This window comes from Bolinopsis microptera, chromosome 11 (genome assembly GCF_026151205.1).
Source record: "Bolinopsis microptera isolate Bmic1 chromosome 11, MBARI_Bmic_1.0, whole genome shotgun sequence".
Lineage (NCBI taxonomy): Eukaryota > Metazoa > Ctenophora > Tentaculata > Lobata > Bolinopsidae > Bolinopsis > Bolinopsis microptera.
This window is the reverse complement of record NC_087082.1, coordinates 15,441,067-15,467,393: the sequence shown is the minus strand read 5'-3', so window position 1 is coordinate 15,467,393 and position 26,327 is coordinate 15,441,067. Positions and strand designations below refer to the sequence as shown.

At 39.0% G+C, this 26,327-nt stretch overlaps 8 protein-coding genes across 8 annotated transcripts in view; 6 read left to right on the top strand and 2 right to left on the bottom strand.

Annotated features, from left to right (window-relative positions):
• Window positions 1-26,327, bottom strand: part of LOC134823506 (uncharacterized) — a 129,401-nt gene that overhangs the window by 79,307 nt on the left and 23,767 nt on the right. The window lies entirely within an intron of this gene.
• Window positions 2,084-3,410, top strand: LOC134823532 (uncharacterized). Its single transcript, XM_063835032.1, has 4 exons — window positions 2,084-2,253; window positions 2,442-2,507; window positions 2,863-2,971; window positions 3,139-3,410. Exons 1-4 carry the CDS (start codon window positions 2,119-2,121, stop codon window positions 3,288-3,290), a joined length of 462 nt encoding a protein of 153 aa, XP_063691102.1. The 5' UTR covers window positions 2,084-2,118; the 3' UTR covers window positions 3,291-3,410.
• Window positions 3,714-5,047, top strand: LOC134823507 (N-acyl-phosphatidylethanolamine-hydrolyzing phospholipase D-like). Its single transcript, XM_063834991.1, has one exon. The coding sequence runs from the start codon at window positions 3,722-3,724 to the stop codon at window positions 4,763-4,765; it is 1,044 nt and encodes a 347-aa protein (XP_063691061.1). The 5' UTR covers window positions 3,714-3,721; the 3' UTR covers window positions 4,766-5,047.
• On the top strand, window positions 5,248-6,282 carry LOC134823509 (N-acyl-phosphatidylethanolamine-hydrolyzing phospholipase D-like). Its single transcript, XM_063834994.1, has one exon. It carries the CDS (start codon window positions 5,248-5,250, stop codon window positions 6,280-6,282), a length of 1,035 nt encoding a protein of 344 aa, XP_063691064.1.
• LOC134823508 (N-acyl-phosphatidylethanolamine-hydrolyzing phospholipase D-like) lies at window positions 7,594-8,934 on the top strand. The gene has a single exon (XM_063834993.1). It carries the CDS (start codon window positions 7,594-7,596, stop codon window positions 8,602-8,604), a length of 1,011 nt encoding a protein of 336 aa, XP_063691063.1. The 3' UTR covers window positions 8,605-8,934.
• Window positions 9,582-12,742, top strand: LOC134823505 (negative elongation factor B-like). Its single transcript, XM_063834989.1, has 3 exons — window positions 9,582-11,849; window positions 12,098-12,160; window positions 12,625-12,742. Exon 1 carries the CDS (start codon window positions 9,587-9,589, stop codon window positions 11,216-11,218), a length of 1,632 nt encoding a protein of 543 aa, XP_063691059.1. The 5' UTR covers window positions 9,582-9,586; the 3' UTR covers window positions 11,219-11,849; window positions 12,098-12,160; window positions 12,625-12,742.
• On the top strand, window positions 12,881-26,303 carry LOC134823502 (uncharacterized). The gene is made up of 19 exons (XM_063834987.1): window positions 12,881-13,044; window positions 13,148-13,348; window positions 13,564-13,734; window positions 13,847-14,065; window positions 14,266-14,392; window positions 14,616-14,739; window positions 14,943-15,057; window positions 15,161-15,254; window positions 15,472-15,788; window positions 19,069-19,278; window positions 19,428-19,690; window positions 20,000-20,161; window positions 20,417-20,618; window positions 20,794-20,961; window positions 23,996-24,106; window positions 25,090-25,254; window positions 25,422-25,584; window positions 25,710-25,817; window positions 26,070-26,303. Exons 1-19 carry the CDS (start codon window positions 12,895-12,897, stop codon window positions 26,171-26,173), a joined length of 3,174 nt encoding a protein of 1,057 aa, XP_063691057.1. The 5' UTR covers window positions 12,881-12,894; the 3' UTR covers window positions 26,174-26,303.
• On the bottom strand, window positions 21,716-23,149 carry LOC134823093 (zinc finger protein 664-like). The gene is made up of 2 exons (XM_063834442.1): window positions 21,946-23,149; window positions 21,716-21,739 (listed from the first exon to the last, which is right to left on the bottom strand). The coding sequence occupies exons 1-2, from the start codon at window positions 23,110-23,112 to the stop codon at window positions 21,716-21,718; spliced, it is 1,191 nt and encodes a 396-aa protein (XP_063690512.1). The 5' UTR covers window positions 23,113-23,149.

Genomic DNA, 26,327 nt, shown 5'->3' with positions numbered 1-26,327 from the left:
CAGTCCTCCTCCTCATCCTTCTCCTCAGTCCTCCATCCTCCTCCTCAGTCCTCCCCCAGTCCCCCTCCTCCTCCTCCTCCTATTCAGTCCTCCTCCTCCTCCTTCTCAGTCCTCCTCAGTCCTCCTCCTCCTCCTCCTCCTCTTCCCTCTCAGTCATCCTCCTCAGCCATCCTCCTCAGTCCTCCTCAGTCCCCCTCCTCCTCCTCCTATTCAGTCCTCCTCCTCCTCCTTCTCAGTCCTCCTCAGTCCTCCTCCTCCTCCTCCTCCTCTTCCCTCTCAGTCATCCTCCTCAGCCATCCTCCTCAGTCCTCCTCAGTCCTCCTCCTCATGGGTCCTCCTCCTCCTCTTCATCCTCCTCCTCTTCCTCCTCTGTCCTCAGTCTTCCTCCTCCTGGGTCCTCCTCCTCATCCTTCTCATCAGTCCTCCTCCTCCCCAGTCCTCTCCCAGTCCCCCTCCTTCTCCTCCTCCTATTCAGTCCTCCTCCTCCTCCTCCTCCTCAGTTCTCCTCAGTCCTCCTTCTCATTCCTCCTGAGTCCTCCTCCTGAGTCCTCCTCCTCTTCCTTCTGAGTCCTCCTCCTGAGTCCTCCTCCTCCCTCTCAGTCATCCTCCTCAGTCATCCTCCTCAGCCATCCTCCCCAGCCATCCTCCTCATCCATCCTCCTCAGTACTCCTCAGTCCTCCTCCTTCTCAGTCATCGTCAGTCCTCCTCCTCAGTCCTCCTCAGTCCTCCTCCTCCTCCTCCTCCTCCTCTTCCCTCTCAGTCATCCTCCTCAGCCATCCTCCTCAGTCCTCCTCAGTCCTCCTCAGTCCTCCTCCTCAGTCCTCCTCCTCCTGGGTCCTCCTCCTCTTCTTCATCCTCCTCCTCTTCCTCCTCTGTCCTCAGTCCTCCTCCTCCTGGGTCCTCCTCATCATCCTTCTCATCAGTCCTCCTCCTCCCCAGTCCTCTCCCAGTCCCCCTCCTTCTCCTCCTCCTATTTAGTCCTCCTCCTGAGTCCTCCTCCTGAGTCCTCCTCCTCTTCCTTCTGAGTCCTCCTCCTGAGTCCTCCTCCTCCCTCTCAGTCATCCTCCTCAGTCATCCTCCTCAGCCATCCTCCCCAGCCATCCTCCTCAGCCATCCTCCTCAGTACTCCTCAGTCCTCCTCCTTCTCAGTCATCGTCAGTCCTCCTCCTCAGTCCTCCTCAGTCCTCCTCCTCCTCCTGGGTCCTCCTCCTCCTCCTCCTCCTCCTGGGTCCTCCTGGGTCTTCCTGATCCTCCCCAGTCCTCTTCCTCCTCCCCTCCTCAGTCCTCCTCCTACTCTTCCTCCTCGTCCTCAGTCCTCCTCATCAGTCCTCAACAGTTCTCCTCCTCCCCAGTCCTCCTCTTCCTCCTGGGGCCTTTTCCTGGGTCCTCCTCCTCCTGGGTCCTCCTCCTCCTGGGTCCTTCTCCTCCTCAGTCCTTCTCCTCCTCCTCCCCAGTCCTCTTCCTCCTCTTCCTCCTCCTCCTCCCTCTCAGTCATCCTCCTCAGCCATCCTCCTCAGCCATCCTCCTCAGTCCTCCTCCTTCTCAGTCCTCCTCTTCCTGAGTCATCCTCCTCAGTTCTCCTCCTCCTCCTCCTAGGTCCTCCTTCTGGGTCCTCCTCCTCCTCCTCCTCCTGGGTCTTCCTGATCCTTCTCCTCCCTCTCAGTCATCCTCCTCAGTCATCCTCTTCAGTCATCCTCCTCAGTCATCTTCCTCAGCCATCCTCCTCAGCCATCCTTCTCAGCCATCCTCCTCAGTACTCTTCAGTACTCTTCAGTACTCTTCAGTCCTCAAAATGTTTGTCCGCTAATGTCCACCAATGTCCGCTAATGTCCACCAATGTCAATCCAAGTCCGCCAATGTCCGTCCGGGTCCGCCAATGTCCGTCCGAGTCCGCCAATGTCCGTCCGAGTCCGCCAATGTCCGTCCGAGTCCGCCAATGTCCGTCCGTGTCCGCCAATGTCCCAAAAAACACGTCCGTTGTCTCATAGAATCCAAAAAGGACAGGACATAGGCGGACATAGACGGACATGACACCCCCCCCCCCCCCACTGTCTGTGCTTTATCTTACTCTTACCTATTAATTTAGGGTAATCTATGTGAGCATTTGACACAGGAGAATGTCGAAGCAGGCATTTGGAAAGTTCAAAAGAATATTCAAGACTTATGTACTCCCACTCTCTGCTAGTGTTGGGATTATTTATGGAGTTGCCCAGCTTGTAGGAACTCCTTCTCAGAATTACCGAAAATTAGAGGTAAGCCCTAAAGGTACTAGTAGTTAGATTTATCTCTTTACTATTGATTAAACAATCTAAGAGTATTTTTTGATTTGTTAGAATTCGAAAATTAAATTGTGTGCGCTTTGTTTGCGCTTTGTTTGAATCATTTAAAATGATGTGTATTCTAATGATGTAACTTGTAACTTGGCAACTTGCCATTTCAGATCACTAAAAGTGACCACAGTGAGATGGACTATTTCGACAAGGAAGTTTACAGAATGATCCAGGAGGTGTGTAAGATGAAATAGTCTATAATTAACTAATTAGGCGTGTTGCAAGGATCTGCAAATATCTCTGTTATCTGTCTCAAAGCTCTCTTAAGTACTCAGTATCAAACTTCTAGAGTCTTCTTTAAAATATTACATCATCATGTAAAAATGTAAACAGCAGGGAACTCTGCCTTTTGTTTAAGTTTTCAGAAAATCTTTGATAACTTTCCTGTTTTAAAAGGTGGCAAGTACAATGCTGCCCCCCCCCCCCCCCCCTCCACAATGCTGCATTTACAATCAAAATGTGTAAATTATAGCCAGTAAATTATACCTACAATTACAATAGATGGTTTTTCCTTACCTCTAATCATCACAGATCAGTGTCGAGGGAAAGTCTGGTATTAAGTATTGGCATCAATTTGCTCAAGACCGGCAAGATGCTGAGAAACTCAAACGAAAAAGGATCCAAGAGCTAATAAAAGAGGGTTTGTGCTTGTTACATCTCCGTACATCTAATATTGTTAAAATATTATTTTCCGAAAAAATACCTTAATTCATTTGCAAACCTTGCCTAAAATGAAATGTCAGTTATTTAAGACTTTAAGAAACATAATCATTGTCTATTTAATTTTATTAATTCTATTAATTCTAGGTCGAGGATCACAAGAGGAAGTGATAGCAGAACTGGGGAAGATTGACAACACAATGATTCAAGACAGTCTTGTCATGTTGTCAAAGCCAGAGGACGAGGATAAACCTGAAGACGAAAAGAAGAAAAAAAGTCACGATGAAGAAAAGTCATGACACTGGCGTATTCTGGAGGATATTCCATTACAACACTACAACGGCACAACGCTACAACACTACAACAGATAATAAGTAGCTTCAGTGGCCCAATCTTGAACAAATTAACTTATTGAATTTGAGTAGCCCCCCGGCCCCCCTCATTACGCAATAAAAACTGTAACACAATGGTCTGCAATGTGTACCTGATGATATATTTGAGAATAAAGTTTTAGGTTTTTTGTGATTTGTACCTCTGTAATGTTTTCACTAGTTTATATAAAACTAAATATTGCATGCTTTAACCTCGTCTTGTTCTTGCTTACCAGTACTAACTAGTTCTGTGAAGCGTTATTATGACAGATATCATTTAAATATATAATGACATTTTCAATATTAAAACTTGAATTATAACACAAGGTTGCTTATTTCACTGTTAAACCATCTCAGATATGGCTAGTTCCAGCAGCGGTGGTGATCAAGGAACTGAACCTAAATGCTCCATCAAGCGGGATGGTGGTTACTTTCACAACCCATTTCCTGAATTCAAGTTCCTATCTATGACTGAAGTTTTTTGGTTTCTTAGGAGTAAAGACAACACCAACTTGCCTTCTGAAGACAATCAAATTGATCTGACTTTGCCCTTCAAAAAGAATTTCGATAATGTTGATCTAAAAAGTCAGAACACTGTCACTTGGATTGGACATGCATCATGTTTACTAAAAATGTCTGGTATTTACGTTCTGACTGATCCAGTATTCAGTCAGCATTGCTCAGCTATCCAAATGAACGTTTCCAACAAATTGAAACGATTCCGTCAACCTGGATTGAATCTTGAAGAAATTGATAAAGTGGATGCGGTTGTTATCAGTCACAATCACTACGACCACCTTGACTATAATTCTGTTCTTGATATAAACAAGAGATTTCCTTCCTCACAATGGTTTGTACCTCTTGGTTTAAAGAGTTGGTTCGAATCGTCAGGTATCCGATCTGAGAGTATCCACGAAATGACGTGGTGGGAAGAAAAATCCCACACTTTTCAAAAAGGCAAGTTGACGTTCACGTGTCTTCCAGCGCAACACTGGTCTATGAGAATAGCGCCAGGGATTGATAGGAATTACAGTCTATGGTGCGGTTGGCAGGTTATGTCAAGCGAAAGGAATGTTTACTTTGCTGGTGATACTGGCTACAATAATAGGATCTTCAGACAGATTGGTAATCACTGTGGACCTTTTGACCTGTCTCTGATCCCAATTGGAGCGTATGAACCTAGGGAGTTCCTAAAATGTCAGCATGTAAACCCTGAAGAAGCTGTTAAAGTTCATGATGAGGTGAATAGTAAATTATCTCTGGGGATCCACTGGGGGACATTTCAGTTGGGAAAGGAGCACTATATGGCACCACCTAAGGACTTGAAAGCTGCCTTAGAGGCTGCTAATATTGATAAAGCTAGGTTTGTGACTTTTCAGCATGGCGAGTGTAGGGAATTTTAGATACGAACCTAGAGACTAGTTGTATCCTTTTCAGATTTCAAAAATTGAATATTAATTGCTTATGATTATGAACCATCGTACCACTATAATTATCGTGCTAAAATCATTTGTCCCCACTGCATTATTTGTCTTGGTATTGAACTGTTTGGATATAAGATACCATTATTTTTTGTAACATAGCTTTAATTTGAGAATTTATTGAAAGTTTTTTTCATAATATGCATGGATTGTACTAATATGAAAATTGAATTATCTTTGATTCTTAATTTTTTTAAAAGTTGATGTATCTGTATTTCTTTTTTTAGACTACTTATCAGATCTTTAAGATGTTCATTATTTCTTATTTCTGTAATTTTTTTCTTGGTTTATGTTATACCAGTGCAACCTGGCCTTCGAATATCCTTTGAATATGATCAATTCCACGCTTAACATATCAATATTAGCATGAAGTTCGTTATCTCACCTTTTATCCACCTCCAGATATGGCTTGTTCTAGCGGTGGTGATCAAGGAGCTGAATCTAAATGCTCCATCAAGCGGGATCCTAATGGGTACTTTAACAACCCATTTCCTGAATTCAAACTCATGTCTCCTATTGACCTTTTTAAGTTTTTCAGGAGTAAGGACGACACTAACTTGCCTTCTCAAGAGTCGAAAATCGATCAGACTTTGCCCTTTAAAAAAAATTTCGATGATGTTGATTCAAAAAGCCAGAACACCGTCACTTGGATCGGACATGCATCATGTTTACTTAAAATGTCTGGAATTTACGTTCTGACTGATCCAATATTCAGTCAGTATTGTTCAGCTGTCCAAAACATTTCCAGCAAATTCAAACGATTCCGTCAACCTGGATTGAGTCTTAAGGAGATGGATAAAGTGGATGCGGTTGTTATCAGTCACGATCACTACGACCATCTTGACTATAATTCTGTTATTGATATAAACAAGAGATTTCCTTCCTCACAATGGTTTGTACCTCTTGGTTTAAAGAGTTGGTTTGAAGGGCGTGGTATACGATCTGAGAGTATCCATGAGATGAATTGGTGGGAAGAAAAATCCCACACTTTTCAAAAAGGCAAGTTGACGTTCACGTGTCTTCCAGCGCAGCACTGGTCTACGAGAACAGGGATTTTTAAGAATTATAGTCTATGGTGCGGTTGGCGGGTGATGTCGAGTGAAAGGAATGTTTACTTTGCTGGTGATACTGGCTACAATGATAGAATCTTCAGACAGATTGGTAATCACTGTGGACCTTTTGACCTGTCTCTGATCCCAATTGGAGCATATGAACCTAGGGAGTTCCTAAAATGTCAGCATGTAAACCCTGAAGAAGCTGTTAAAGTTCATGATGAGGTGAATAGTAAATTATCTCTGGGGATCCACTGGGGTACCTTTAAACTAGGAAAGGAGCACTATCTAGCACCACCAAAGGACTTGAAAGCTGCCTTAGAGGCTGCTAATATTGATGAAGCTAAGTTTGTGACCTTCCAGCACGGGGAATGTAGGGAATTTTAAGAACCTAGAGACAAAAGATTTCAGATGTCAGAAAAACCGACTTGATTTCTCCTATTTCATCGTTTAATTGTCCGGACATCGTTTATCAAAGTATTGGATGTACTTGAGTGGGGCGCTTGCGCTGCTTAAGAGTTGCATAGCTTATAAGTAACAATTTATTATTATTGAGTTGTGATGTTTAAATCTATTTAAAATTTATGGATTTATATAATTATATTAATTGTTACACTGTTAATGAAGGGACTTTTAAGAACCTAGACAAAAAATTTCAGATTTCAGAAAAACCGACATGATTTCTCCTATTTCATCGTTTATCAAAGTATTGGAATTACTCGATTGGGGTGCTTGCGCTGTTTAAGAGTTGATAGCTTATAACTAACAATTTATTATTATTTAGTTGTGATGTTTAAATCTATTTAAAATTTATGGATTATATTTTATTGTTCCTCTGTAGAGAAACTGACCTTCTCTTACTGACCCTCAATCAACTACTTGTCATGATTGAAGGAATGCAAAAGAAAACTTATTGTTATATTGTTGTAGTTGTGATATTTGAATCTTTATAAATGTTTATGGATTTATGTAATTATGTTACGGTAATTAATTATTTAAATCCTTAATTGTTTTTCGTTGTGAAGATTTTCATTACTTATGTATATAATTGACATAAATTTGATAACAGCTGGTAATTTTGTTTTACTGATTTACCTTGTTAACATTAGATGTGTTACACATTACTTCCGTATATCTGGTAATACCCGGGTGTTGTACAATTTACAGTCATCCAATTGGTTAGTAGAACTGGGAAACTGGTTAATACAGATTCCAGGAGTTGACGAGGAATTAAGGACATCCATGGTAATTTACAGACCTGGCTGCATACCTACGTATTCTAGCGTATTTTAACTGCTAAAATGCAGTAAGATCAGGTCATGTTAAACTAGTGGAATATTCTTACGTACTCAGGTTATATTAAGAATTGTTATACTTGTAACTGTAGAGCAGTGAAGACTGATGAAGGACTTGCGAAGATGGAAGAAGATATTATGGAGAAGAGATAAGAGGAGATAAGAAGAAGCAGCTACGTGGCTGAGGGAATTACCACAGAGACCACGAGGTGTCACGTGGTGTCACGAGGACACCAGCTCACGAGGAGCTGCCTCCTAATGGTGACAAACAATAGACTAAATATGAGTGTGGAACTTTCTTGCTGACAAATTTACGATATGTATTGACTTTGATTGTTCTATTCATTGTAACATTGAATATTAGCATGAATTTCGTTATCTCACCGTTTATCCACCCCCAGATATGGCTTGTTCTAGTGGTGGTGATCAAGGAGCTGAATCTAAATGCTCCATCAAGCGGGATCCTAGTGGCTACTTTAACAACCCATTTCCTGAGTTTAGGTTCCTATCTCCTTTTGAACTTTTCAAGTTAGCCCGTGCAAAAAACAACAAAAACTTGCCTTCCACAGAGGAAGAAATCGATCAGACCTTGCCTTACAAAAAGAATTTCGATGATGTTGATTCAAAAAGCCAGAACACAGTCACTTGGATTGGACATTCCTCATGTTTACTAAAAATGTCAGGAATCTATATCCTGACTGATCCAGTATTCAGCCAGAAAAGGAAACGATTCCGTCAACCTGGATTGAGTCTTGAGGAGATTGATAAAGTGGATGCGGTTGTTATCAGTCACGACCACTACGACCATCTTGACTATAATTCTGTTATTGATATAAACAAGAGATTTCCTTCATCACAATGGTTTGTACCTCTTGGTTTAAAGAGTTGGTTCGAATCGTCAGGTATCCGATCTGAGAGTATCCACGAAATGAATTGGTGGGAAGAAAAATCCCACACTTTTCAAGAAGGAGAGTTGACGTTCACGTGTCTTCCAGCGCAACACTGGTCTATGAGAATAGCGCCAGGGATTGATATGAATTACAGTCTATGGTGCGGTTGGCGGGTGATGTCGAGTGAAAAGAATGTTTACTTTGCTGGTGATACTGGCTACAATAATAGGATCTTCAGACAGATTGGTAATCACTGTGGACCTTTTGACCTGTCTCTGATCCCAATTGGAGCATATGAACCTAGGGAGTACCTAAAATGTCAGCATGTGAATCCTGAAGAAGCTGTTAAAGTTCATGATGAGGTGAATAGTAAATTATCTCTGGGGATCCACTGGGGTACCTTACGACAAGGAAAAGAGCACTATCTGGCACCACCAAGGGACTTGAAATATGCTCTAGAAGTTGCAAATATTAATGAAGCTAAGTTTGTGACCTTTCAGCATGGCGAGTGTAGGGAGATTTAGATTTTAGAAAGTACATACCTAGATCAATTGTTTTGTAAATGTTTTGTAAATCGGTGTTTTAGATAATTATATTATGTTGAGATTGTTTATTAAAGTATTCTCCAGAAAATTGTCACAGTGGCCACATTTGTATAAACAACTTCTGAAGCAACATTATTGTGTTTGCCTTAAAACTGATTTTTGTATATTTTTCAGCTTTTGTAATTTGTAACGTTAATTTATGCAGAAAAGTTTATATTTACTCAATTATGTAATACGAAGAAAGAAAATTCCCCTATTAAACAATAAGCTATTGTCGTGTCAGAATTCATGAATCAAAAATGATCATTGGATTTGGAATCAAAATAATTAATTTCTCAGAAATCAAAATTTTCCAAGAAAATAATTTAAATTTGACATTAACAATTGAATAAGAAAGTGTTCTGACTACGTTCACAATATAAAACAGTTATAGCTTTTGTCTATGTATCAGGGTTGCGTTTTCCATCCGAAGTCGGGAAGTTGTCGCTCTGATGTTCAAAAAATTCTAATGCTGCTGCTTGAGACTTGCTGTTACTTGCTGTTACTACTTTCCAAAACATGCTCAGTCGTTCTCCGAAGTAAACACAGCTTCATTCTCTCCCTGACACAGAAATCTGTGACTTAGTAAATGAATACAAGATATCTAAGGGAGACAGGTGTTAGTAATGAATCAAAGTTAATTAAGTAAGCTTAGCACTCACCAAGTTATAAAAGTATCGAACGGTAAGATAATATAAGTTGGAAGTAAACTCACCGAAAATTAATGCTTTGTTATCTAAGTGGTATTCGATTTCATCCGCTGTAAGTTCAGTTTATTCTGGCTAAAAATAAAAATACGGTAATATTGGAAGGGCATTTTAATGGATTTGGTGAAATTTCATGGGGTTTTGAATCTCAACAATTTATCCTTGTCTATTGTACATTACTAATCTAACTTTCAAACTGTTGACAGGTTATCAATATGGCAAGCACCAGTAGCGGCAGCGCGGTTAAAAAGTCCAACAAAGTAGCGATTCCAGATGCTAACTACATCCGAGAAATGTTCAACACTTGCGAGAACCCAATCAAAGCTATCAACCAGTTCCAAATAGAAAACGGATTACAAATAGGCTCACTTGAACCAGTCCTCCCCCTTCTCGATCTCCACAGTATAAGCAGAGTCAAGTTCCATCACTCAGTTATCAGGTTACTTCAGAGTAAACTAACCAAAAAGCTGGAGGGTATGCCTAGGGAGTCCTTGGAAAAGATGCTGAAACAAGCATTTTCACAGATACAACACAAGGAACTCATGCCAGTCGCTCTGGAGATAATGAAGCTGCTCAATCCTGTTCCGTCTACTTGTTTGAAAAAAGTAGCGGCACTCCCGGAGGTTTACAAACAGTGTTCTATTGAAGTGAGGAGACAAGTTTGGGAGAAACACCAGGGAATATTTGGAGATGAAGTGAGACCCATTCTTAACAAGTACATTTGGGAGAAGGATGTTGAGTTACATAAAGGGAGCGAGAGTCTTATCGCAGCAGCACCATTCTTTGCTATTGCACCGCGCAAACGCAGAGAATCACCAGTGGTACAGCAACTGAAGGAAATGATTGGTCTGTCTTTTCCTTTGTATCAGATGATGTTGATATTTGTGCGGACCCTGTACCAGCGGAACAAAACATCACATTTCTGTACTCTGCGCTCAGACATGTTAATGTCATTTCACGACTGTAAGATACAGGACATTTACAAGCAGGACCCTTGTCATGACTTCATGTTTTACATCCAATATGCTGTGAACGAGAAGAGGATCCAGGACAAGATTCAGCCAAAACTGAAGGAGTTTTATTTAAAGATAGTTTCTGAGAAGACTGAACTGTTGAGTGACACAGCTATTATCCTAGCTGATCCGTATGTGTTGAATGTATTTTGTATGGAGGTATTCAGTTGTTTGCAGAGCATGATAGAAAAAGAAAATCTCCCAAGAAACGAAGAGAAGTTACATTTTCTATTGAAATTCATCAACCTAGGAATCAATGCTTGGTCAATTGTAAACGATGACTCAACAGATGAACCCAAACTACACAAGGCCACACTAAAAGAGAACATTCCTCTTCTCATGATTTGCCTTGTTGAAGATGTCATGCATCACGAGATGGGATCCAAATACAGGGACAATGTCATATCAAACCTAGTGTCCTCTACCAGCAAGGATACTCTTATAAAAACTCTCGTTATGCATTACGTACTGACTCTAGCTCAAAACAGGAATATGGAGCGCCTTAAAATGGTGCTCCCCTTAATACCTGACTCTATCTCCACCCTAGACGAGGTTTTCATGCACGTGCTAGTTTCTTACTTTCTCCAATACACGACTGAGTGGAAACAGGCAGATTTCTGTAAAGCAGTCTTCAGCTCCTTTCTCAACAAGTATTGTGAGGATGAGGTAGTATTGAGGCATGTGCTGCGGTTACTCTGGACAGCGCACCTTCATTTAGAGGTTGATCACGTGACAGAGACACTGGAGATTATTGCTCCTCAGCCAAATCATTCGTCTCAAGTAAGAGACTTGTTCATGCAGCTTAGTGAACGGACTGCTGTAGTGGAAACATGATGTTTATATGATGATAATAATAGGCCCTCAGATATATTTGGGGCTGTATTGCTGATATGTGTTCACAAAATTTATATTTTCAGATATAAGATGAGGAATCTGAAATCTGTGATATTTTTAACGTTCTAGTTCACATTATGCCGACTCTTTTTAATGTTTATGATTTGGACGCGAGCTATGGGCTAACGAAACGTTGGGAGAATGGTTTAAATTATGAATATCGTAACTCATATAATACTGTTTTAAACTTAAAGAATTGATATTTATTTAAATGATTGGAATCGTTTGTCTCAACCATTTGACTCCTTATTATCTGCACAACATTCAATGTTATTTGTTAACTGCGCATAATCTGACATTGACTTATTGCTAAATATGAGTTCACAATCTTGTTTCATTCTAATACGGTCATAAATTTCATTGTACAATAAATCCAAACCCAGCTCACCAAACGCTTTCCGAGTTTACTGCCACTGATTTATTATAATATGATAGCAGGCATGTTGCTGAACGTCTAATTACACATAATATCAGGGTGAAGTGTTAATCATGACCCAAGTAGCACCTGTAGTCAAGTTATCTAGATGGTCCTTCCTCTTAGCAGGAGTCTGGTACGGTGCCAACAGGAGAAGTGAGTATTAACAGTCTTTATTAGATACATCTACACAGGGTACATACATACATGTATCTAAAATGTGCAGTAGGCCGTAAGGTGTAGGTGTAAAGTTAGATTTAAGGTAGATGCAGGATGTTAACTCCTAACTTGGAAGTATCTTTTTATCGCTGTAATTTAAGACTATAAATTCTGCGTTGTTCTGGGTTTTTTATTACGATAGCATAGATTTACTTTTATAACTTAACTTGAATGCTTCTTTTCAGCTAGACTGAATAACCAAGCCCAACAGAGTAAAGATACCCCCTCCAAATGAGCTCCTTAATTAGGTTAGTTTAAGATTTAATCCTATTTCAACGAACCGGTCAACGACTTACGCTTTCGGGCCTCTCAAGCACGAAATCATGTATAATTTTCGATAATTCTAGACGGCACTAGCTCTTATTACTTCAATTCGGTCACAATATTAGGATCACTATTCTGGAACGCGCTGAAACATAATGATACACAATAATGCGCTGTAAGGTTGATTAGCGCGGCGCGCGCGCTTGTAGGGGAATAAATCTCACGGCGTGGCGCCAGAATCGAATATGATAATTCATAATGCGTAATCGCTGCGATAGATCATAGAACCAAGAACCTTAAATATTTATGAGCATTCCCTGATATCTAGAGCCTTAGCCCTTATCTAAACTTTATTGTAATGTCGATACGAATCTATCATCGGCTTTAACCATAAAAGAAACGATTATTGTCACTGTCTACTTCACGCTTAATCTCTAACACATTTCAGATTTACTAAGAAGTTCAAAGAACCTAGGATGATTTTCTATTTATTTTGTATTTGTTCTATCGAATTTTATGTCTATTAGATGATTTAATAATATCGCAATATGCATTGTAGTTTGTTGGCGTTACTTTGTTTTACTGATCTCACCTACTATTCACAAGCAATTTCTGATTTCACCTGACTTTAACATTAAGCCACGTACCTTTTATCAGTTAAATTAGCATTGCTTTGAATTGCATGGATGAATCTTTACATTTTAATTTATCATAAGCCATGGACGAGGATCCACAGAGGAGTCACAAGAAAAGAAATGCGGGAGCGAAGTTCAACAAAAAGAAGAAAAGAAAACTAGAAAAGGAAGAAAAAGAAAACACAGTTGAAACAGATGCAAGAAAGAGGAACCCGAAAGCTTTCTCATTTCAGGTATATCAATAAAATAACTGTTCTCACCTCGTTAATCAACTTCTTCTGAAAAATATTGCTTTGATTCAGATAAACCAGTCAATTAAACTCGAATATTTTCCAGGCAGTCAACAAAACAGCACGTATCGTGCACCGAGCTCTCGACAAACAAACACGGAAACACAAAGTCCCGGAGGTAGACCGGACTCCTGTGGACCCTCCTCCCAGTTTGGTGGCAGTAGTGGGTCCTCCTAAATGTGGTAAAACTACCCTTATTAAATCCCTCGTCAAGCATTATACCAAACAGAATGTTAACCAAGTTAAGGTGGGTACTGTGAGCAGACGAGCAGGGTCTTTGTTAAGATTCGACCATTTCTTATGGTGTTCGAAAATATTGTTTTTCTTGCTTAAATTATGAGTTAATACAGCTGATATCATAATTTCTGGAATATTATATATATATTCTAGGGAATTCCCTACGAAATTAAACGGTCGAAACCTGAGACTTCTGAAATTTTCCCAACAAACCACATTTTACAGGGTCCGTTGACGGTGGTGACGGGTAAGAACAGAAGATGCACGTTTGTGGAGTGTCCTAATGATATCAGCTCGATGATAGATGTGGCAAAAGTCGCTGACTTAGTCTTGCTGATGGTGGACGCTAACTTCGGATTCGAGATGGAGATTTTCGAGTTTCTAAACATAGCCCAGGTAGGGTACATTTTCCTTACCATCTAGATCAGTATTCTCCAGCCTTTTATTTGACATATAAGTTTTACTGATGTTTTAGTTTTACTAATTAATTAATTACCAAACATTGCAGGCTCACGGGCTACCTCGGATAATGGGGGTGCTGACCCATCTTGACATGATGAAAGCTAACAAAGCGATGAACAGGACAAAACGGACCCTGAAACATCGCTTCTGGACGGAGGTCCACCAAGGAGCTAAGCTTTTCTACCTGAGTTCAATGAGCTTTGATTTGTACAACAAGAGAGATATTCTAAACTTGGCGCGGTTCATTTCTGTAATGAAGTTCAAGGTATAGACTAAATTCAAAATTCAAATTTTCCAATTACCAAAATTCGTAATTCCATTATTTCGCACTCAGTAAAATATTGAAATATCAAATACGTTGAAATCTGGATTTGGCAATTGTCAAGCCAAATGCCTGAGATAGTATCATCAAAACAATATCATCTAATAAACAGGTGTTAATACAAAAAACCACTTTGTAACCAGGTGTTATCGTGGCGAGCCACACACCCCTACATCGTGGTGGACAGAGTGGAGGACATGACAGACCCGGAACTGATAGACAAGAATAAGAAATGTGACAGGAGTGTGGGGTTATATGGCTGGGTTCGAGGTAAGGTTCTTCAAACTAAAACTTAACAATTGTAACTGTGGCTCTAATCTGGGTCAGTAATTATAACTTATTACTATTCTTCGCTCATTTTCATTGTTTATGTTCACTTGGTATGATTTCTATATGATTACTTTAATTCTGCGAGATCTTATTAAAGCTACCCCCCCCCCCCCCCCCCCCCCTGCCCGTTAGAAGCACGTTACTAACAACTTCCCTGTTTCAGGAGCTAATATGAAGAGTGACACAAGTGTTCACGTGTGCGGTGTAGGGGATCACGTGTTATCAGACATATCCCTCCTTGCTGATCCCTGTCCTCCTCCTGGCAAGGAGAATACCACTCGTCGCAGGTACAACTTATAATAGAGGGAGTGTTTCAACCCACCAACTTGATCTTCAGACCAATTTCTTGGACATTTTCTAATGTTTCAAAGCAGTCTTAACTCTTATAAATAGTCGTCAAAACAATTCATCCTGTAAAACTGTGCTTCGAAGTAAATATTGAGATTGCTGTTATTTCATTTTTATCATTTGTAGACACGCACTTCTTCAGGACGTTGAATGAGAAGGAGAGGTTACTTTACGGCCCCATGGCGGGAGTGGGTGGTCTTATCTACGATAAGGACGCCATTTACATACAAACTACTGAGCGACAAAAGAAAAATGTGGTTGGGAGATGATTATCTGGCTTGCTTTTCCTGATTTCTAGAAATCTACCGAAATTCCCCGATAATTCTTTGTACCGAGAAACTAACCGTATGAAAACTCCAGGGCGATGACTTGATTGAAGAGTTAGCTCAACAGAAAGAAACTCTTGACGAGAAGCTCGGCACAACGGAGATCAGCATATTTTCTGGTTCCACAGGTTTGTTGATAGAATGGGTTTCAGATAATAAGTTTTAAATTGCTAAAACAAATTAGCGCGGCTTCCTAATCTTTAATATCTATAATCTATCGACTAACTACTCAGTTGCATTCCTTACAGAATACAGTAATCGAACAGATACCATTAAATAATTAAATAAGATACCATTAAATAATTGGTCAATGTTTCGCCACGATTAGTAATGTAATTTAACCAGGTCGGATAAAGAACGATGAATTCAACGACGGCCAAAGAAGGAAGATGGTTTTTGATGACGATGATGATGTGGAAGAAGGAGATGAAGATGACGATGACGATGAAGAGAGCGCAGAGGAAGATGATGAATATGATGAAGATGAGGAAGTGGAAGAAGACGGAGATGAAGAAAGTGACGCTGACGGGTCGGGGGAGGAGGAAGAAGAGGAGGAGAAGGACGGGATGATTGTGGGAGCTGCCAGGTGGAAAAGAAACATAGCTAACAAAGCTAAGGAGAGCTTCATTCAACGGCAACTCAATGCTAAGAATCTTCACTCGGTAAGAATCTTCAGAATTGTACGCTTCAATAAATTACAAATAGAGATATCCGAGTTATATTGAAGATTATTCCAGAGTCATGTTCGGAAGCTTCTTCCTAATAAGTGGCATAACCATCTGTCAACACAATTTCCTTCAATTTTAATTTGTATGTCCCTCAGACGGATAATAACTTTATATTTAAACTTGTTTGACCGGTTTGCATAAACGTTCTACTTAAATAAACAAAATTACGACCAGAATATAACTAAACTTAAGTTTGAACAGCATTTTATAAGAAACATGTAAAATTGTGACATTCATTACAAAAACAATAAGAATATTATCAAAATGTAAAGTCAGAGAGCAACTAGATGGTCCTTAACATAGCATTCTATCCTAATTCTTTTAAATTGTCGCTGAAAAGAGCTTTTATAACTGTTGTCTGTAAACCACCACTTAGACCACCGTCCCATCAGTTGATTAGCGACCGTGAATTGAATGCCATCAGTTGCCGGACCAGATACTTCGAAATAAAAGTGCATCTTCTCTGCAGATAAAAAGTCGTGCAAATGATAACCAGAATCTTTGTAATGCTCATCTTTGGTACTGAACTTAAATTTCAAATTATTGTCTTCCGCAGTAGAGATCATCATTGCTATTCCACACTCACCGGATTCTTTACAGCCAAAAAATCCGGGATTCTCTAATCTTAAATAACAAAAAACCTTCTCTTTGAGTTTGACAACAGCATTTAACATCATTGGCAACGGTGTCCAACTGATGCAGTATCTCGTGATTTTGAATATCGGAGACGCCATCATATCCATAGCTGGAGGAAAATCAAGTGTAAAGCACACATGTTCGTGTTTTACAACGAGGTTTTCACTGTCCCTGATCATTTCCAACAGCATCACTCCTCGAAATTTCTGTGGATGATTTGAAGACGTCATAGCCACCACCATTCTATCTACATACCTCTTAGAAGCTCTTCTTGAAGGCTGTTCTTTGAAATGCTTTGATAAAGAATCGACAAAGTTTTTGGCCTCTTCGAAATCAGGAGGATGCAATGCTGTAACCTTAACCAACAGGTCCAAAACACCAAACATATTAAGAACGCCCCCGGATCGAACGATCTGCAAAGCATCGTCCAATGTTTCGTATGTGTCCTCCCGTAGTTCCAATGCAATTGGATCAAACAATGTAGTTTTTGGAACTAATTGTTCTCTAAAGAAAGATTTCTTTGTAGATTCTATCGAAAGTTTAAACATCAGTTTGAGATCAGTGGACGTCAAATTTTGTATCAGCGATATTGCATCGAAAAGCTTATGATAAAGACCTCGACTTTGTTCGAAACATAACGCTAAGTTAATGTTTTCCAGCAAATATTTCGTGTTATCACTCAGGGTTTGATCATTAGTTATACATAGGATCAGGGTTCTCAGTAGATCTTGGGTCCTTCCTGCGCAGAGCTTCAAAATAATGTCCAGTTCTTCTTTCTCGTTTGCTTCATAGTTTGGGTTTGTCAGCTTTGTAAACACAAAGGACGAAAAATCGTACCTCTCTCGCTTTTCTATAACCAAGTCTGTGAAGTCTTCCATTTTCCATTTTAGTTGAATAAACAAGCTTTCATGAAACATGTAGTGGAAATCTGTAAACGTCGAATCAGTGTCTAAGTTTTCTATTTCATCACTAAGCCAGCTTCGACATCGTCTGATGAAACATTTAACCTCAAAAACTACAGAAAGTTTGTGAAGTTCTCTGAAGTGTTGTCTTTCAATATCGTCGATCTCTATCTCTTTAATTAGCGTCAGAAAAATGCGAACTGCATCGGGATGGAAGTCTTTAAGCTCAATCTCTTTAAACCCAAGCTCATTGATTAGGTTTGAAAACACACTGCTATTGGCTGTCAGGATTTGTGCTGCAACCGTCTCTATGCAACCATCTCGTGTCTTTATCGTTGCATCCATCGGGAATGGTCTCTAGAAACACTGCATTGGAATGTATCGTAACTGTGACAAAAGATTTCGGCGACAAAAGAGTTCGTAAAATCACAACATTTAGGAACTAGAAAGGTAAATTATAACATATTACTGAACATAAGCTCATAATGGTTTAATGACATTAAATCTTTGAATAAATAGTATATAATATATCCTATGATATTATATTACATTATATAAGTCTATTGTCTAATTAATGGCTTGCAACAGGGAGCAGTATGAAAATCACACAACCCAGCACATAGAAACTACACTAAATGACACAAATTTAAATAACAACTTGCAATTACTGACTACCAATATAATAACCGCTCGCATAACTACCCCCACTTAGCGTAGATAAGCAAGCATTTCACTGCCGCTAAATTCTTTTTCCATACATTAATCTCAATCGCGCACTCATAATCACTGTAAGCGCTGAGTTACCGGCCAAAATCATTAATCACTGATGGTAAAATTTTGCACAAAATTTTAAAAACAATAGTCCAAGCTGTTCAGTGTAAGTCTAAACTTCTTAACCTATAGGATCGATATTATGGATGTGTAATATCATGTGTAGCGTGAAGCGTTGTGTTTTAAATCTGTAGTTCATAGTACTTCATGATCACAGTGTACTTTGCGATAATCCGTGTGCAGTGCCCTTTCCAGAGGGTTTTTAAAAAAAAAGAATTCTTTAACGTTTTCTATCTATTACTGTTTGTATTATAATTTTGAGTAAACATTAATCGAGTAAACCGCTCGATTCCCAATCAATCAAGCTGATCACATATAAGATGATATTATATTACACCCCGAATAATGTGAACTGTATATTATTTGTGAAGAAGAAGATATTTTTTGTTTTGTTATGACGATGAATAGAATGGGAACTGTATGTTTTTCAATGTTTGATTATTATACATGTTATTAATTCTGATATTTTTAAGAAATAAAACGCCCGTTCGCGTTGTCCCAGTGACGGAGGAAAATAGTTGTAAAAAACCGACCGTTTTTTTAATAGTTTAAAAATAAGCCATTCAATACATCATGCCAATTACAATAAGACGTTACCTTCGTCAATAATTAAAAGGAATTCAACTCATCGGTAAAAAGTACATAATTCATTTCTGCTCCATCAAATAATATCCAAACACGAACTCGCAATAAGTAAGACGTAATTAGACCAAACAATAAACATGGTGCACGATATCTCGCAACGTCCGTATTGCACGAGAGTCACATGATGTCATACATTAAAAACGTCACTGCCGCACCAATAAACAATATTACCATTTTTATGATAAATAATAAAATCTCAGATAATCTACGGAGAAGATACGGACAGCTCAGGTCAGTTTACAGGGTTGCTTGCGGAGACACGAACCACAGTGGACTGTACACGACACATGTGGGCGGGAGTGTCCGAGTGGGAGGATCCGGACAAGAGGGCCGATATTAGGGACTGTTTTGTAACGGGGGAGTGGGGAGAGGAGGAGGGAGAGGAGGATGAGGGCTTCGGAGAATTTGAGGTTTGCTTTAACTTGGGTCTATTAGTGTTATGTAACTGATAAGTGATAAATATAGAATATAAAGTCGATCTTGAAGTTTTCTTCATCAACATTGTATTCAAATCGTTACACTCAGCTGAAATGTATGTTTCAAATATCTATTTTCTCAGGATTTGGAGGCAGAGCCAGAACAAGAAGAAGAGATGGAAGTCATCGAAGAAGAAGAAGAAGAAACGCCTGAAAACGAAGAAACAACCCCCGAAGAAGAGAAGTCCAAATATCAGAAAAAGAAGGAAAACCTAAAGAAAATGTTTGACACTGACTACGACGAGAACGGGGACGAGTCCAAGTATTTTGCAGATCTGCAAGAGGAGGCAGACGCGCAGACCAGGACGAACAAGGAGTTCTTCGCTGATGAGGCTCACAGAGAGAGGTTAGAGACCGCTTTATTTACAGATACTCTATTATTACAGAGAGAGGTTAGAGACCGCTTTATTTACAGATACTCTGTTATCACAGAGATCATGCTTATACATTACGATATAGACTTAAATAGAGTCTTCTTCAATATATTGCATTCGTTGAGTATCATAACGATGTTGAAAGTTAGATACTGTCCCTGATCGAGCGAATAAACTTTTAAACTCATTTTAGACTGTTAACCAATGAGATTTAATTAAAACCCCAAGACGACTGACGTCTAATCCATCCCCTTTCTAAACCTTGTGTCTCCTTCCTTCAGATACGAAGGTTTCCGAGCAGGTCAATATGTCCGTGTAACAATAGCCGACATGCCATGTGAACTGGTGGACATGTTAGATCCCCACTACCCTCTGGTAGTGGGAGGAGTTGCTAGTCTCGAGCATCAGATGGGCCTACTTCAGACCAGGACTAAACGCCACAGGTTTGGAGAATTAGTGATTTTTGTAGTGTTAGCGTGGAACCTTCCTCGGTTAATCCAAGATTTACCGAAATCTGTCAAATATCATTGATAAGTCGCTTTGTGTTGATAAATCAATATAGAAAAGCATTACCAAAACTGTAAATCTCCTAACGTGATGTACCGAGAACTAAACTGTTCCACACCAGGTGGTACCCTAAGATACTAAACTGTTCCACACCAGGTGGTACCCTAAGATACTAAACTGTTCCACACCAGGTGGTACCCTAAGATACTAAAGGCTCAGGACCCAATAGTGGTCTCGCTGGGATGGAGAAGGTTCCAGACCCGTCCAGTCTACTCAATACAGGATCACAACATGAGGCAGCGCATGTTGAAGTACACTCCTGAACACATGCACTGTCACGCCACCTTCTACGGGCCCCTGGCTCCTCCCAATACCACCTTCATTGCTACACAGGTTGGGAGGGAAGTAGAACTGCTCTTGTAGTTATAGAGTGTATCTTATATCTCCAGGATAGTTGACAATCTTATGTATTTCTGGATGATTTAGATTTTTTTATTCGATAATTCTGATTGATATTTGAGTGTAAGCCAAATGACTCCTGATTTTCAAATTTAACTTGCCTGTTCAGGGTGCGACTGATAAGAAGACGTCCTCGTTCCGTATTGTAGCTACAGGGGTTATTCTGGGACTTGATAAGACAGTTGACGTGGTCAAGAAGTTGAAACTTACCGGAACCCCTTACAAGATATTTAAGAACACCGCCTTCCTGAAGGGAATGTTTTCCTCTATCCTAGAGGTGTGTGCTAAAAATGTGTAGTTATTGTTCCTAACCACTAACGCTGCAAGATTTCAGGACAGATCTCATTTGCATTTAGGAGTAATCAAGTAATTGGTTTGGAATTTTTAGTGGTTTGTTTTGCTCTAGAGCGATCAGATCTCTCACTTGAGGAAATAATTTGCTGTAGAAAATTGATATGCGGGAATAATAAATTAAATGATATAATAGTTACAATACAAAACAGATAGACTGAGTTCAATTCAGTGTATTAAACAAAATTATAGCAATCATTCAGTAAGACACTCGTTATGATGCTCTTCAAAGGTTGAATATCCATATTTAGTGAACAAACAGCGGGGGTTCGTTGCTCGGATCATGTCAGAACATCTAGCTTATGGTTATCTTTCTTCTTTTCTCTCAATCTACTCATTGTTCACTGTCTGCTCTTCCCCTGGTTATAATCGGTCGATAAGGAATTTTACATTTTTTGGAATATAAGATATCTAAAATTGTGAAAAAAAAAGATATTTCTTTCTGTCTTTGTTGCCAATACTTAAATTGAAACACCCTGTTAGTACTTATTGATATGTTAATTTACTGTCACCACAAAAACTAGAAGCAAACTGGATAAAATGAACCGAACCGAACCTAACTGAACCGGACCTAACCGAAAGGAACCGAACCAAAACCAATCCAACTAAGATTTAACTTACCATTTTTAGCTGCTATATTAATATAACGTGGTCTCGTGTGCACACTTCTTTTGTGAACTTTAAGACTGCTCTCCAGTCCTACGCTGTAATCACAATACCCACATTTAAACTGCTTTCCAGTATCAGAATGTACAGAATGTACAGAAATCATGTGTCTTTTCAAGGATGGCTTAGTGACCGATGTGTAATCACATTGAAGACAGGAGTGGGGTCGTTTACCAGTGTGTGTTTGTTTGTGTTGCTTCAAACAACATTTGGTTTTTCCGGCATAGTCACATAAATCACAAACCCATGGTTTTTCGTCACCATGGATTAGCTTATGGAATTCCATGGCCGATTTAGTTTTAGATCGGTGTTCGCATTGATCACACCCGTGTGGTCGGACATCGCTGTGAGCTTGTTTCTTATGCTGCTTAAGAGTCTGTTTCCTTGTTGTTTTGTAATCACACTCGTCACACGAGTGAGGTCTCTCTCCGGTGTGATGTTGCATTATATGTACTTTCAGGGCACCACGGTACATGGACCTATATTCACATAAATCACACTTCTGGTTTCGCGCGATGGTATGAGAAACTTTGTGTAACTTCATTTTATCAAGAGTCCTTGTTCTGTGCTCACACGCGTCACACTCGAACGGCTTCTCAGTTTTGTCTATAAGTTTATGTTCCCACAGATTACTGGAATACTTTGCAGAGAAGTCACATTGGTCACATTGGAATGGTCTTTCTCCGGTGTGGGTTCTCCGGTGTTCCTTCAAATTACCTGATCGTGCTGCTGAGTAATCACAGAAATCACACTTAAAGGGTTTCTCACCCGTGTGAATCCGCATGTGAACTGTTAAGACGCTGTTACTGATCGTTGCGAAATCACACATTTTGCACTTGAAGGGTTTCTCTCCCGTGTGAGTGAGCATGTGAACTTTAAGTGTACCTTTCTGTTTGGTTTGATAATCACACAATGTGCAAATGTACGGTTTTTCCAGAGTGTGAGTTCTCTGATGTAATTTTAAACCACTCTTCGCTTTCGCTTTGTAATCACACAAACCACACTTAAACGGCCGTTCTCCAGTGTGTGCGCGCATGTGTCCCGCGAGATGACTACTCTGCTTGGCCGCGTAGTCACACAGAGTACATTTATACGGTCTTTCCAAAGTGTGAATACGTTCGTGTACTTTCAATCCTGCTGACTGAGCACTTGCAAAATCACACTTTTGGCACTGAAAAGGTTTCTCCCCAGTGTGTGTCCTTATGTGTTTATCAAGACAGCCTTTAAAATTATCCCTATAATCACACATATCACACTTAAAAGGTCTTTCTCCAGTGTGTGTAAGCATGTGTTGTATGAGAGAACCATTCTTCTTGCCCTGATATTCACACAGTTTGCATTTAAAAGGTTTCTCCTCGGCATTCGGCTTCATATTTGTATCTTTGTCCTTTGAAGAATCGCTAAGTGCCATGTTGCTCGTTCAACTGTTGATGTTGACTGCTTGGAATTATTTTATTTATTAACCGTATCTGAAATGTTAGTGTTATAAGATCAATAATTATAGTCCTCTACTATGAGGCTTATTCACACTAGATAAACAAAACGAGTATTTTACATATATCGAGGCAAATATGACAGGAACTATATTTGTAACTACATACGTTCAAGGTTATGTCACGTGACACCGTGGAAATATTTACTGATCAGGAGAGAGAGAGAGAGAGAGATATTGGGAGATCAAGAGATCAGCTGAAGACGATTTACACATGTATTAAATTGAAAGCTCCTGCTAAAACAACTTTTCGTATCACTTATATTTTTTAAACAAATCCCCTCCAGATCAATAGATACTGTTAGTGTTATGTGTCAAATTATGTGTCAAATAAACAATCACATTTATACGAAAAAAGGAAGGGATTTCGAACAAATTTAGAAAAGACAACCGGACTGTAATATGAAGCTGCATAAAATGTAACGGCTGAACGGTTTGCAAAGGGAACGGAGTTACAAGGTTAAATGATCAATAGATTAAAATGGCAGGATATCATATTATTAATTATAGCAATTAGCAAGTGATGACAGCACTGGGAAGTGTGAATGGTGGGGGGGGGGGGGTTGAGGGGTGTTCCAATTAATACACCCTACTTTGACAGTGAAACTTAACGCCTCTGAAAATGTATGAAACAATATTTAAAGAGAGTTTCTTAATATATAATAGATTTCGAATATCAAAACTTAGTAACAAATTTCAATTTAGCCATCCGATTCGAGTACAGCTCACTGAAATTTGGAGTGTGTTTATATAACGTTATTTAATGATTTGTGTAACTTAGTTTCACCTATGTAACTCGCAGGTTTCCAAGTTCGAAGGAGCCATGATAAAGACTGTCAGTGGAATTAGGGGTCAAGTAAAACGTGCCCTCTCTGCGCCACCAGGAGCATACAGAGCTTCCTTCGAGGATAAGGTGCTTTTAGTTTTTATAGTTTTATTCGAGGATAAGTTACTTTTAGTTTTTATAGTTTTATTCGAGGATAAGGTACTTTTAGTTTTTATAGTTTTATTCGAGGATAAGGTACTTTTAGTTTTTATAGTTTTATTCGAGGACAAGGTACTTTTAGTTTTTATAGTTTTATTCGAGGATAAGTTACTTTTAGTTTTTATAGTTTTATTCGAGGACAAGGTACTTTTAGTTTTTATAGTTTTATTCGAGGATAAGGTACTTTTAGTTTTTATAGTTTTATTCGAGGATAAGGTACTTTTAGTTTTTATAGTTTTATTCGAGGATAAGTTACTTTTAGTTTTTATAGTTTTATTCGAGGATAAGGTGCTTTTAGTTTTTATAGTTTTATTCGAGGATAAGGTGCTTTTAGTTTTTATAGTTTTATTCGAGGATAAGGTACTTTTAGTTTTTATAGTTTTATTCGAGGATAAGGTACTTTTAGTTTTTATAGTTTTATTCGAGGACAAGGTACTTTTAGTTTTTATAGTTTTATTCGAGGATAAGGTACTTTTAGTTTTTATAGTTTTATTCGAGGATAAGGTACTTTTAGTTTTTATAGTTTTATTCGAGGATAAGGTACTTTTAGTTTTTATAGTTTTATTCGAGGATAAGGTACTTTTAGTTTTTATAGTTTTATTCGAGGACAAGGTACTTTTAGTTTTTATAGTTTTATTCGAGGACAAGGTACCTTTAGTTTTTATAGTTTTATTCGAGGATAAGGTACTTTTAGTTTTTATAATTTTATTCGAGGATAAGGTACTTTTAGTTTTTATAGTTTTATTCGAGGACAAGGTACTTTTAGTTAAATTTATAGTTTTATTCGAGGACAAGTTACTTTTAGTTTTTATAACATTCCAGAGCTCATCACATTTACAAGGCCAGTTAAAACCATCGCAACTTTGATAAGAGCTTTATGATTTTTAATAACCCCGATCATCATATTTCAGATCCAGATGTCAGATATAGTGTTCTTGAGATGTTGGGTAAGTGTGGATATCCCCAAGTTCTACACGCCTGTTATTAACCTCCTCACTGCGGACAAGACATGGGCCGGGATGAGAACTGTAGCGGAGCTGCGGAGAGAGAAAGGAGAGACCATTCCTGTCAAACAGGTACCTTTTACTGATCGGGCCTAGTATTCAGACGTGAATTTTTTTTTTGTTTATCAGAATATGTCAGCAATATAACACTGATCGTTCATATGACATCAGGTGTACTGATACTTTTCGTTCAGTCAATAAAAATGTACTTCATTCGGTATTTAAATTCTCTAAACCAGGACTCGCTCTATAAAGAAATAGAACGGAAGACAAAGGTCTTCAGACCTCTAAAGGTCTCCAAATCCCTACAAAAGAACCTACCGTTCAAAACAAAGCCGAAAGTTGAGAATAAGAGAAAGAAACAGTTATATGTTACTAAACGAGCTGTAGTATCTGAGCCAGGTAAACGATTTTCAAAACATTTTGAAGATCATTTCAAGTTTAGCAGATTCGCGCTAAAAAGTTAAAACTATGGACTAAACTTTTGATCAGAAAAAGTTCTTAGATTTAAAATTTATGATTTTCAGGAGAACGAAGGCTAACATCTCTGATGCAGCAACTGTTGACTGCCCAAAAGGAGACTGATAAGAAGAAAAACGAGAAGAAGAACAAGGAGAAAGTCAAATATCTTGCTGGTAAGATTAATTTAACACAGACTGAGCTTTTACATTTTAGATTTATCTCCGCTTGGCGTTGACTATAATACGTCTGTTATTGTTAACGATACACTCAAAGTTCATCTAGAACCTATACTACTGTACAACGTTAATCAGTGCCAGCTGAAGTTGTAAATAACTGAACAATAACAAGGATTTGCATGAGCAAACACTCATCTCTATCACTCCTGGGGGCAGTTGATTAATTACAATAACAATGTTTCCTCTCAGAGCAAGCTAAGATTAACGTGAAGAAAGGAGAGAAAGCCAAAGAGCGACGGAAGCTATTCTATCAGAAGAACGCAAAGAAAGATCAAGCTGATCGTGAAGACTGAGTTGAGGATCATCTTCTTTTAATTCCGATATTTTAACTTTCATTTTTCCTACTTTCATTTACTACTTTTCTTCAATATGTTGGTTATGAAGATTTGGTGGTAAATTTTATTTTGGCTTACGTTTTATGGGCAAACACATGGGCACATATTAGGT

Bases quoted from the DNA above. Each gene is read 5' to 3' on its own strand.
- LOC134823532 (XM_063835032.1), top strand. From the start codon at position 2,119: ATGTCGAAGCAGGCATTTGGAAAGTTCAAAAGAATATTCAAGACTTAT. The intron at 2,508-2,862 runs GTGTGTAAGATG...TAATCATCACAG, and splicing joins TTTACAGAATGATCCAGGAG to ATCAGTGTCGAGGGAAAGTC. The intron at 2,972-3,138 runs GTTTGTGCTTGT...TATTAATTCTAG, and splicing joins CCAAGAGCTAATAAAAGAGG to GTCGAGGATCACAAGAGGAA.
- LOC134823093 (XM_063834442.1), bottom strand. From the start codon at position 23,112: ATGGCACTTAGCGATTCTTCAAAGGACAAAGATACAAATATGAAGCCG. The intron at 21,740-21,945 runs GTTTGTGATTTA...TTGTGATTACAG, and splicing joins ATGGTGACGAAAAACCATGG to CGTAGGACTGGAGAGCAGTC.
- LOC134823505 (XM_063834989.1), top strand. From the start codon at position 9,587: ATGGCAAGCACCAGTAGCGGCAGCGCGGTTAAAAAGTCCAACAAAGTA.
- LOC134823508 (XM_063834993.1), top strand. From the start codon at position 7,594: ATGGCTTGTTCTAGTGGTGGTGATCAAGGAGCTGAATCTAAATGCTCC.
- LOC134823502 (XM_063834987.1), top strand. From the start codon at position 12,895: ATGGACGAGGATCCACAGAGGAGTCACAAGAAAAGAAATGCGGGAGCG. The intron at 13,735-13,846 runs GTAGGGTACATT...CAAACATTGCAG, and splicing joins AGTTTCTAAACATAGCCCAG to GCTCACGGGCTACCTCGGAT. The intron at 25,255-25,421 runs GTACCTTTTACT...TCTCTAAACCAG, and splicing joins AGACCATTCCTGTCAAACAG to GACTCGCTCTATAAAGAAAT.
- LOC134823507 (XM_063834991.1), top strand. From the start codon at position 3,722: ATGGCTAGTTCCAGCAGCGGTGGTGATCAAGGAACTGAACCTAAATGC.
- LOC134823509 (XM_063834994.1), top strand. From the start codon at position 5,248: ATGGCTTGTTCTAGCGGTGGTGATCAAGGAGCTGAATCTAAATGCTCC.